General features: G+C 45.2%; 5 protein-coding genes across 5 annotated transcripts; 2 read left to right on the forward strand and 3 right to left on the reverse strand.

Moving 5' to 3' along the window:
* Nucleotides 1-103: 103 nt before the first annotated feature.
* Nucleotides 104-2,241, forward strand: YPK1 (serine/threonine protein kinase YPK1; the record flags this gene model as incomplete). Its single annotated transcript, XM_020213949.1, has 1 exon — nucleotides 104-2,241. A coding segment is annotated over exon 1 (1,788 nt), but the record flags the coding sequence as incomplete, so codon positions are not given.
* Nucleotides 2,242-2,575: 334 nt separating this feature from the next.
* On the reverse strand, nucleotides 2,576-3,403 carry RPS18A (40S ribosomal protein uS13; the record flags this gene model as incomplete). Its single annotated transcript, XM_020213236.1, has 2 exons — nucleotides 2,576-2,975; nucleotides 3,357-3,403. 2 exons carry the CDS (start codon nucleotides 3,401-3,403, stop codon nucleotides 2,576-2,578), a joined length of 447 nt encoding a protein of 148 aa, XP_020072897.1.
* Nucleotides 3,404-3,801: 398 nt separating this feature from the next.
* On the reverse strand, nucleotides 3,802-4,467 carry YML6 (mitochondrial 54S ribosomal protein uL4m; the record flags this gene model as incomplete). Its single annotated transcript, XM_020212413.1, has 1 exon — nucleotides 3,802-4,467. A coding segment is annotated over one exon (666 nt), but the record flags the coding sequence as incomplete, so codon positions are not given.
* Nucleotides 4,468-7,140: 2,673 nt separating this feature from the next.
* CYBJADRAFT_118351 (PSP1 family protein) lies at nucleotides 7,141-7,725 on the reverse strand (the record flags this gene model as incomplete). The annotated part of the gene is made up of 2 exons (XM_020212257.1): nucleotides 7,141-7,459; nucleotides 7,556-7,725. Coding segments are annotated over 2 exons (489 nt in total), but the record flags the coding sequence as incomplete, so codon positions are not given.
* A 3,300-nt stretch (nucleotides 7,726-11,025) lies between these two features.
* CYBJADRAFT_165248 (uncharacterized protein) lies at nucleotides 11,026-11,841 on the forward strand. The gene has a single exon (XM_020213950.1). It carries the CDS (start codon nucleotides 11,297-11,299, stop codon nucleotides 11,696-11,698), a length of 402 nt encoding a protein of 133 aa, XP_020072900.1. The 5' UTR covers nucleotides 11,026-11,296; the 3' UTR covers nucleotides 11,699-11,841.
* The last annotated feature ends 248 nt before the right edge of the window (nucleotides 11,842-12,089 follow it).

Here is a 12,089-nt window from a genome sequence, read left to right on the forward strand (position 1 = left end):
TTTCGCAATCTTGTTTTAACGGGTGAGACGCTCACCAGCCTTTTGAGGACCGCCTCTGCCGCTCCCACGCGTTTCGCCTTTTCGTGGGCCCTCCCTTCCCCCTGGCAACCAAAAACCCACAAACAAAACACAAAAACGCTCAGACAGAGAAGAAAAAAACTCTAAATTTTAGGGGTTGAGAAACAGGACCAAAACCCATTACGTAATCACGGACGTACTTCTTCTCGGTTAATTCTCGATGGTGCGCGATAATCTCCGGATTAGGCAGTGAAGGCCGGCTGCTCGGGCTCAGAGGGAAAGAGGGAAATTCCACCTTGCCAACTTCCCTCTTCGGTATCAATACAGAATCAAGTGTCACACACACACACCAATTGGAAGCCCGTTTATACCCAGCTGGCTGACAGATAGAGACAGGAGCCATTGAACAGTCCAGAGTACGCACATAGCAAGATGATGTCCTCGTGGAAGCTCACCAAGAAGCTGAAGGAATTCTCCAGATCAAAGAGCCCTAACCCGAAAGAGGAGGAGGACCAATCATCTGTCACCAGCCATGGAGCCCATACAAAGGAGTTCGCCACGCTTGGCCATAAGCATACAGAGTCCAAGGACTCCGTATGCACAAATGACAGTAGTTCTAGAAGAGACACTGTTACACCGGCAACGGTGTCAACGTCCACTCCAGTGGCTGGACATAATCCATCACAAGGTGGGTTAAAGACCAATGATAGTACGAGACTCCATCCCTCCACCTCACACGCTTCGAGTATGACGATGAGATCGTCGCCGGAGAAGGCGAAGGATGGCAAGGATGCCCATTTCAACCCGGGAATGCTTACAATAAAGATTTATACCGGTGCGCATTTCAAAATCCCCTTTGCAATCAACAACGATAAGGATGTGCTCGCCAAGCTGATCAATTCAGGTAGACAGAGGAACGGTGATGCTCTCCTGACCAAGTTGAACAACTTGAGCATCACGGAGGATAAACTGGGGGCTGACGATGCTAGTCACGTCATCCCGGCATCGGTTACAATCCCACCTTCTATCATGAGAAGCTCATTGATCTACTTTACAATGGAATTCGATAAGACCATAGTGTCTATTGAGGCCGACTCGGGCTCCATTGCTTCACCAACGTTCAACAAGATATCACAATTTGACGTTACCAAGTCCCAAAATGAGCTGAAGCTACAGGTGTTTTTGAAATTGCCAACTGTGCTGTTGAATGCATCAGCAGGTGTTACAGAGGAGGGCAATCAAGATATTTTGATCTCATCTAAGACGTTGCCATTGTCCTTCGACAACATCAATAACCCTATAAGATTGAAGAACCATAGCGTGCTTGCATTCGAGAATGACTACCCTGGGTTTCCGCAGAATGAGAACGGTGAGATCTTGGTTTCCATCGACTACAGACCAAATGAGAATAAGCACCTGACTATCGATGACTTTGATCTGTTGAAAGTGATTGGAAAGGGCTCATTTGGTAAGGTTATGCAAGTGCGCAAGAAGGATTCTGGAAAGGTTTATGCCTTGAAGGCCATTAGAAAGTCTCATATCGTCTCAAGATCAGAAGTTACACATACACTGGCTGAACGTACCGTGTTGGCTCGTGTGGATAACCCATTCATTGTTCCCTTGAAGTTTTCATTCCAATCACCTGAGAAGCTGTACTTGGTTTTAAGCTTCATCAACGGTGGTGAACTATTCTACCATCTACAAAGGGAAGGTAAGTTTGACTTGTCAAGGTCAAGGTTCTACACCTGTGAACTGCTGAGTGCACTGGAGTGCCTCCATTCCTTGAATGTCATCTATAGGGATCTGAAGCCCGAAAACATCTTGTTGGACTACAAAGGTCATATTGCGCTTTGCGATTTCGGCCTTTGTAAGCTCAACATGAAGAACGACGATAAGACGACAACATTCTGTGGTACGCCTGAGTACCTTGCTCCTGAGCTGTTACTCGGTAACGCCTATACAAAGGTTGTTGATTGGTGGACACTGGGTATACTGTTGTACGAAATGCTCACGGGCTTACCACCTTATTACGACGAGGATGTTAAGACCATGTATAGAAAGATCCTCACAAACCCATTGAAGTTCCCAGAGAACTTTGACAAGGATGCAAAGGACCTGCTGATCAAGCTGTTATCAAGGGATCCAAAGCAGAGACTAGGAGCAAACGGTGCCAAAGAGATCATGGACCATGCCTTTTTCAAACTGATTGACTGGAATAAGCTGAATAGCAAGGGCTACCTCCCACCGTTCAAACCACCAGTGAGAGACGACCAAGACACCTCGAACTTTGACCAAGAGTTCACCAACGAGAAGCCAGTGGACAGTGTTATGAACGACTACCTGAGTGACAGTGTGCAGAAGCAGTTTGGAGGCTGGACATATGTTGGAACCGAACACTTGGGCGACAGTACCGGCCGCTAAAATGCTTTATATATCCATTGAACGATTATACGGTTATTTATTCACGTTGTAATTGTAAACTACAGACCCGTCTAAATATACAATGCTCGTGACTTAAAACTTGTTGATTTAAAACTCCCTATTAAGAAAAAAGCGCTTAAGCAGACTTACCACGACGACCAGTGGTCTTGGTGTGTTGACCTCTGACACGCAAACCCCAGAAGTGACGGATACCACGGTGAGATCTGATCTTTTTCAATCTCTCCAAGTCATCTCTCAACTTAGACTCCAAGTTGTTGGCCAAGACGTGGTAGTCCTTACCGTCAACAATGTCTTTTTGTCTGTTCAAGAACCAAGCTGGGATCTTGTATTGAGTTGGGTTTTGCAAGATGGTAACAACACGCTCGAGCTCTTCTTGGGTCAACTCACCAGCTCTCTTGGAGAGATCGACATCAGCCTTCTTACAAACCAAGTTGGAGTAACGACGACCGACACCTCTGATGGTGGTCAAGGCGTATTGGACCTTGATCTTACCGTCAACGTTAGTGTTAAGCAAACTGGCGAGAAATGTTAGTAAAACAGAACACTTTAAACTAGGATTGAAAGAGAACAGTGTGTGTGTCTATTGGAATAGTTCCTACAATGGGCTTCAAATGGCACCTGGTGTTGAGGGAAAAGCTTGCGGGCCCTAATGATACTTTCAAAGCATATAGATTGACAATATGCTCACGCCCCCCTTCCTCCTGAAAGATCCAGCATCAGATGCCCTCCATATGATTCTCCAATGCTCATAAACCACCTTTAAAACTCCATAAGCATCCTGTGCTCCTTGCGAAGCTGGCCATAGACAAAGCGTGGTGAACACCCCCTCGGACAAACAACATAATCCACACACTTCCCTCCTTCCGTTCAATCCTTCAGCTCATAAGCAAACATACCGCAAGATGTGTTGGAAAGAACCTTGTTCCTGGACAACCAAAGACATTTTTGTATTGATTCGTACTGCTTAAAACAAGTTCAAGGGAAGGATTATGTTGTTGATGAGTCTCAAAAGTGAAAAAAAAGCACAATCGCTGGTAGTTTTGCAATTGTGTGTCCTCTACCGAGGGCCTCTGTGTAGCTTTTCGCGGCGAGTCGTCTGCCATACGTTATAACATCCAGACACCACTACGGTGAAAAACGCCCCGTTGTTGTTCGTTTCTGTGACATCTTTTTTGGCGTTAGAAGTTAGGGCTCCCAGCGCGATTTCCGCCTCCGCGAACACGAGGTCACATGACTTTAGAGGTATTAGGGCTTACAGAAGAGTATATACGTCAAAGATGGATATATGTACATGGCACCTTCCTCTTTGTTATTACATACAACAACTACTATATACTTTGCTTATGAGGAGTAAACATCTGCAAACCACTTCAATGCATCCAAGTCGATGAACACTTGCTCTGCATGTAGGATGTCTCTAACTTCGATGCCCTCTTTCTGAACAACGTCGATAGTGCTCTGGTATGCTTCTGTAGATTGGAGTAAGTTTGGAGTGTGTTCGTCTGTGATGAAGAGCAGTTTGTGCCCCTTGAGTCCGTGCTTCTTCAGGAACATCTGTGTTGCCAGTGAATCCTCTGTTGGGATCTCCAGTGAGCCATCGATGATGAAGAGAGAGCCTTGTCTGTACTTATCACTCAATGCAATCTTCATGGCCAAATCGTAAACCTTTTTAGGCAAATCCGAGGTGAAGTCGTTTGGAGCAGTTCTAGCCATTGCAACACCACCATCGTGTCTTACTGGAGAACCACGGTCACCGGATCTGGCACGACCGGTACCCTTTTGCGGTAACAACTTCTTTCTTGAGTACCCCATCTCGGATCTTCCCTTTGGGTTTGACGCACCGACACGTCTGTTGTCGGCGTCGTAGACAACGGCCTTCCAGAGAATATCACGACGCAATGGAACCGAGAGTAGAGAAGACGCAACTGGCTGGAATGTCTTTGGCTTCAGTGATGGGAAGGAACGCAGAGACGTAAGGACATACTTTGGTGGTTCTATAATCCTGGGTTAGTATCTCAAAAAACGCTTGAAATATCAGATAGAGAAGAAAGTCAGATATAGTACATACCCTGGGCATGCTGAGCAATGGTTGAAGAAGCATTTGGTGCAGCTTCTGTAGCAAATCTTGCGATTTGTTGTCCCTGTTGAATCACTTTTCGTTAGTATGACATGTTACAAGTGATCGACTGAGGGTGCTTTGCTGTAAGAATGGCGTCACACAACAGATGGCAGCACCAAAATGACTGTAGACATACCAATGGACGCAGTATATTTGAAGATCTGGTCAACATAGTAAGGGCCCTAATTCACCTGCTAATTATGAAACAAACTATATGCCCAATAAGTCCAACACCTTGCGAAAGCTTCAAAACTTCACCGATTCGCGGGAATTCGAACAAATTTTCAACAACGGGCGGGTAATCGTATGCCTTCTGCTTGGTGTAGAGATGTTATATGACACATTTATAATGTCTGCCATGAAGTACTGCTGTTGATTTTAATCAATGGTTTACATGATGATTTATAGCAATGGAAGCTCTGATGTGACGGAGCATCACTATGTGAAGTATATGACACCCAAGGTGTACAGAGGCTGAGCCTTCGTAGATTGATGCGATGCTTCATCGCGTGTATCATCGGGAACGCCATAGAACGCCAATCACAATAGACAGCGTGCTAATGTTGCAATTACATGTTGTAGGCCCCGTATGGTGTATACAGAGACTCTATCATGAAGTCAAAGTGGAGACCTTCCTGTCAAAAAGAACGCCGCACAGTAGGTAAGAATGACCTTAGCTACACTGTCGTTGGTTGAAGATAACCAACTCCTTGAGACACAGTCAACGTTGACTACTGATTAGCCTAGCAGTAGGGCCTAGACTATACAAGCAAGCATAGATACTCCACTCCAATCAGTGTTCTCCACAACCGAAGCTAATATAAGTTCCAATGTCGGAACTGTGTATGAGTGGGGTTTCCAAATCATTTCCGGAAATGGTGAGGTGGGCTATTATTTTCGTCATCCATACTGCATTATGCCCCTCCAGAACTGGTTAGCATCCTCTTCGTCTGTGCAGATCAAACGTCTTGTGCATCTAGAATCAACTTTCCTATGCAACCATTGGGTTAACGATTAGTGCATTTCACCAACAGGACATGTCTAGAGAGGCAACGTGCGTATTAAAGTTAGATTATAGCCTTTATCATGATCGCATAGTACGCAGTTCATTGAGCCAGCATGTATCATGCAGAGTATAGCACTAAATACTCGACTCGTAAATCAACCAGTTAAGCTTAATTGGACAACATGCTGCTCAAGATTTACATAGCACATAGAAGGACTCTTGCCAATATCACTAGCTGGAATGTGTATGTATGTACTATCGCTTGAAGTCATACTCCTTGTTTTCAACCCAACACACCCGGTTTAAGCGATTGTTGCCTTATGATTGCTGATCTGCGACTGCAACAACAGTGCATTACAGAATCGAACCTAATGATATGGGCTGAGACGGTGTCGAAGAGAAGCTGCAAATCTTTTGTTTGAGGGGGACTTAATTTGCAATGAACACACCTTTGGACTTTGGAGATGACTATGGCTATTCTACATATGGCATCTGCATCCCTATGGCTTTATTAGATATCGGATGAGTCACTCAAACGTATTAATTGCTCAATTGTCATTACCAATCAGTGATTACATCCTTCATTCTGGATAGCGATGAATGCTATTTGCATCGCTGTACATAACGTGATACATGTACAATACTGTGGGGGGGGGGGGATGAAACAGATCTTGGTATACACCATTTCGTAAGCTACTACGTGATGAGTTTCTATGCTTGTTACAAAAGACAGTGACGATGCTACCATTATCAATTGTGTACGTGAAATACCGCATAAAAGTCGATTAAAGATTTAAAGAAGCATATCATAAAGCAACAATGTATAGTAATCAATAAGTATCCAAGAAGCCAATAGAAAAATAAACCAGCAATGTAAATCAAGCCAAAGTAATAAGGAAAAAAAAGAAACTTGAGAAGTGTGACAATAGAGAATTGAAGATAGTACCAGAGAACTAGCTACCGTGACGCAATGCCCACATCATGTAAAAAGAAAAGCAAAGGACAATCAGAACATGAGATTGGTTCATCAGAATGCCGGCCACAACCAAATATGGGGTACTATCACCACATTCAAAGGGGCACCAAAGAGTGTATCGAAAAACCTCACGATCTTGTAATTAAACGAGGAAGAAGCAATATGGGAAAGAAAACAAACCAAAGACATAAAGGTGGGTATACATATACCCTCTAGTATATCATCCTGTAGAGAAATGAAAAACACAACCAAAAAAAAACAAGCGTTGCAACGTCAGTGGGTATAATAGTGTCATGATACTGTCATGAAAATGAACAATGAAGAAAGCACATGCGTCAATCAGGTTGACCATATCTTTTTATCCGGAGAGCTGAGTTGTCTTGGAACTAACATTGCCAAATCAGTCCGACCAGAATCTAATGTAGAAGAAGTCTGTGGAATTGGACTTGACCAAATATTTGCTGGGTGTTGACTGTTAGGAGACAAAGAGCCCAAGCCATAAGGTTGTTGCTGTTGCTGTTGCTGTTGTTGTGCCAAGACAGTACCTGTTGATGGGCTAAGAGACTCTTCACGCAGTGATTCTTGATGGTTAGATACAACAGCACACATCCAGATACGTGTCTTGTAAATCCTGAACAACTCTCTTACCAACTCTCTGAAATCGATTCTATGAGAAGCTGCATAATAAAGGGTTAATTTCCTGCGATCCCACTGGTACTCGGCGTCAACAACGCGCATTTCTAATTTGAAAGATGAAACTTTTGAAGCACAAACCTTTTGTGCCTTTTCCTCATCTGCTTGTTTACTTATAATTTGACAAGCTTCATTTGGCATGGCAAATCTTAAGATTGGCTTGGGATAGTGTAAGGTTGGCACTGGAGCTTGAGCAGTACCACCACTGCCAGTGGACGCATTGGCATTTGCAGAGGAAGGTGGCGATGACATTCCCTCAAACGAAGCCAAAGCTGCCTGTTGTTCTTGATGTTGCATATACTTCAACAAGCGAGCCTCATCAAGGGAGACATCGAGTCTAAGAACTTTACCAAGATCACGGCCACGATCCGCTTCAACAATCACCAAATCACCAGTTTTTAACTTGAAAGAGGTGGTCGATGGCAGGTGGAACACATCTGTGCGACCAGCTTTGAACGCCACCAATATCATGTTTGTTGATGGTAGCTCTTCGTCGACAAATCTTGGTAATTGTGCACCTGATTTCATCATAGATTGAAATTTTGCAGAGAGCGATTCCAAAGTATGGTCCTTTATTGTAACTCTGTTATGTGGATCTTGTGTGAAATAGAAATCCAAACTGCGGTAAACCTCTCTCAAACTTTCATTCGTCTCAGACAATTGCGAGAGGTTACCTTGTGCTGATGTCTGATCAAAGATGGATTCGTTAAAAGTAGTTTGCGGATGGGGTGACTGTAAACCATTACCCAAAGTCTGTGATTGGGCGGCAACCTGTTGAAGTACATGCTGCTGCTGCTGCTGCTGCTGCTGTTGTTGTTGTTGTTGTTGTTGATGATGATGATGGTGCTGTTGTAGTGATGGTAGTGTTTGCGTTTGCGATTGTTGATGTCCCACAAGAGGTTGTTCAAAGAATCCCTGTGGTGCAAATCCCGAATCCAGGGACTGATGACGTCTTTGTGATGAAAAGAACCCCAAGTCGTATCCATCATTGGAAGCAATACCCAAACCCGTGGATGTGTGCAGTTCATGAGGCCAACTTCCACCTCTAACATCTTTAGACCAAATCTTGTAGTTCTGTCCCTGTGGTTGCTGTTGAACCAACCCACCGGCGTGAGACATCGCGCCACCATTTGAACTGTACAGTTGATTCCACTGAAACTGCGAGTTATCCATGGAGGAGCCTCTTCTGGCGCCCAGCAGGCTACTCAAGGACCCTCCGGAAGAAGGGTTCTGAGTGCCAGTCTGATAGTTATACGTCGTATCGCCACCGCTCGATACAATCGAGCTTGAACCGCCAGGGCGTGCACCAGCGGACACGTCCTGGCGGTACGCATAACGGTCCATACCGCCTTGGACACCGTCATCAACGAAAACGTTATTCCAAATCTGAGGGTTAGGGGTGAACGCATTCCCATTACCATCCGCACCACCGCCGTTGTAGCTGCTATTGGCATAGTCGCCGCCGCCCTGTTGTTGTTGCAAATTCTTTGGTGTCAAATTATGTGACAAACCAGCGGATTCAAACAGCGAGTCTCTTCTTGCAGGAACAAACGTGTTAACCTCCTTCAAACCATTTGTAGAGAACATCTCCGCGTCTCGTCTCTGCACACTCTAATAAACCTCTTTCGGTGCGACTTTAACCCTGTAGTTTCTAATCTTTATGGTAGCAATTGTATGTTGTTGTTGTTGTTGTTGTTTTGGTTTCAAAAAAGAGAAAATTTCCTGGGTGTTTATAGGAATAAATAACGTCTTAGCCGCCGTGTATGCAAAGTCCCCCCAAGAATCAGGAAAAACAAAACACACAACACACACACACACGCAACACAAAACCGAAGCCAAAAATAATAAATTGCAGAAGGACGTGATCAGTGCCGCACTTTCTTTTTTTTCTATGAGCCCCACGACCTTTGTCTAGAAATGTGACTTGAAATAATGGAGAGAAAAAATAAGAAGGTTAAGGAACTAATTTTACAGACAAAGGAAATCGTGGGACTCGAAATCTGCGGGTACTTTGACCTGCCTTTTATACAACAATAAACTTTGTACTTTTCTTTTTTACGGGCCTTTCTGGCACAGTTGCTGGGCTCTACGCAAGTTGGTGGGAAGTAGTGGCGCTGTTCGCCAACTTTGGACGTTTGAAGGGAAGCGTAGTTGGGGACTTTGGGACGAACCACCCCTCCAGGACGAGGGAGGTGGGACTGAAACGCAGACGAATCTCGGCGGGTGTGTGCTAATGTGCCATGGCTTATCCTGTGGATGGCCTTTGCGTGCTATGCTATCAAGGCACTGCAGTTAGATGGTTCGTATTGTATGCTGTGTAGGTGAAAGTATGTGACAGTTATTGACAGTTTACGAAACCATGGTATGACATATGTGTCAAGACACCTGCCCCCAGGAATGACACTTTACAAGGCCTCCCCCACTCTTCTGTGATAAGCCATGGTGAATCTGACACCAGAAGGGGGTGCTGGCACACACATTTCACTGTGTGCAACAGTACGACAAGGGAGCCTACACCGTCCCCACCAGCACTACCAGCACCACCACTATTGTCTTAACTCAAGAATCGTTTGTCTTCACTTTCTCCTTTACGTACCAGTGCATGTGCTGTATGCAAAAGTAGGATACGGCGCGGTGGGACCTTGCTCAGCACGCCGATGACCTCAGCTTACAGCCCGAGTTATGTAGTACGGGACGCAGGACCAATTAGTGGGCTAATCTGGCCAGCGTTATCGACGCAACTGCTAATGGTGAACTCACCAAGGGGTAGCACTGATAGGATTGTGTGATTTATCACGAGGAGCGTTCAATGGCTCATACGCAGCTGAACAAACAACTAGCCGGGCTCAGTCTGAAAAAGTGGCATTTGTAAAAGCAGCAGAGCCGGAACCGCCGCTATGAGTAATCTGTTGGTAATTTGTCTCTACGTGAAACGTACGATGTAGCCGTAACGCAGAGTGCACTGCCTGCCTCCGTTGGACAGAGTCCTGTGTATACAAGGTGATCTGATCCACCACGGTGCCCCGGTGGAGGGAGGGACGGGCTTCGTCTGACAAGCCAATCTGACAAGCCAATCTGACAAGCCAATCCGCCCAATTCAACTCGCATTGCTAGCCACTGACACACCGGCGCACAGCACACGCTACGAGAGTCTGGAATAATATCACAATAATCTCAGGTGGACAACGCCCTGACACCAAAGCTTTGTCCCTACAACCCGATTTGAACTCCCATGTGGTGGCTCGACCTAAGGCTTTGGCTAAATCCGTGCTACTAAAAATCGCATTCCCACTCGGCTATGTATGTTATGTGTATCATGCCTTGAACGTTGCTGTCCTTGCTATGCTTCCAGGCCACTTTGCAAATTTCTTTTCTTTCGGCTTCCCCCTTTATCTTCAACAAAAATTAAGGTCAAATGGTTGAGGCTGTTTGGTCTACGCTCGCGAGTTAGTCTCATTCCAGGGACAAAACCCAACACATGGCGTAGACGGAAATGGCCGAGTTGGGTGCGGAATCTGGTCAAAGTGGGAGTACACACAGGACATGTCGATACACACTACGGCCAAGGTTACAACTGTAAGGTTTCGCTACTAGCATCCCCTCACGTGTAGTATTTTTTAGATCATCATAAGTGTGGTCATGATGGAATTGCCATTGGAGAGTGGGCGCTACTGTTGTTATTGTGAGTGAGTGAGCTTTGTTTAATCAACGACCACCCAACGTGACGGCCTCCATCGTCAAGATTACACCGGAACTGGTGATAACCGAAAACTCACACCATCCCATGTACCATGAGCTATGCATGGCTAATCCGCTGAGATCGCGCTGGTGATGGGGTTCCCACAGTGTATAAGCTGGTGCTCTTCAGGGAAAACATAGCGAGATTTGGGGGAGGAGAGGTCGTCTTTCTGAGCCTGGAATTCAACAACCAGTGGAATACCATCGCCTCTCGTTATACTAACAAGAGTGCATAAAGTGTGACCACCTAACCGTAAAACTGTAATGTAGGTTATATGCGATCATGATATATAGCTTTCTTCGAATGCCTAGACGAATAAGGCGATTAGGAGTTTGCGCATGGGCTGGGTTTGGCTTATCAAATTTACCCTTACGTGTCGAGCTCGTGATCACGATTATGATGGCTCCGGACCATTCCAAGCGACCTTTCTCTAAGCTCGCATGTTTGTCTCTTTACGCTGTGTTTAGAGGGGACTCAGAGCTACAGAGTGGAGAATGCAGTGATTGGTCAATCAAAAACACCCACACCCACATATGGACCATCCACTGCTTATTACATGGCCCAGGAGGCCTATCAATAAACAGTTTCAAGAGAACATGCACTCAATTGTATCAAGCGATCCCCTTGTGCTTGAAAGAAACAAGCATGGTTTATGTCCCTGTCGTAAGTTTAAACCAAGACGTAGGTTCCAGGGAGAATCTGTAAGCTATGAGAATGTGATCTATACTGTTCAATTAGTGTTGGTGCATATGGACATGTCAGAGAAAATAGAGCACCACCATTCAAGCACACAGTACATACCATCCGATACGCTCGAGCCCTACATATAAGTCGACATCATATTGGCGTATATTCTCCCAATCGTATATATTTGACTGCTACAAGAAGCCCATACACAGAGCGAAGTGCGATGATGAGACCAAAACAACGCCTGTATAATGCTGGACTCCAATGTTGACCAATTGTAAGCATGTGGCAGCGCACAAATGTCAAGAACCCATCAAATTGATTGGTTGTAGATCCCCATTAAACGGATTAATGTTCCATGCGTGGTGTTTCGGGAAACAGCCATACACTGCAGCGTGGTCAATTCCCA

Source organism: Cyberlindnera jadinii (genome assembly GCF_001661405.1).
Source record: "Cyberlindnera jadinii NRRL Y-1542 unplaced genomic scaffold CYBJAscaffold_1, whole genome shotgun sequence".
Lineage (NCBI taxonomy): Eukaryota > Fungi > Ascomycota > Saccharomycetes > Phaffomycetales > Wickerhamomycetaceae > Williopsis > Williopsis jadinii.

What these genes read in the sequence shown, in the direction of transcription:
- CYBJADRAFT_165248 (XM_020213950.1), top strand. Translation starts at nt 11,297, where the DNA reads ATGCCTAGACGAATAAGGCGATTAGGAGTTTGCGCATGGGCTGGGTTT.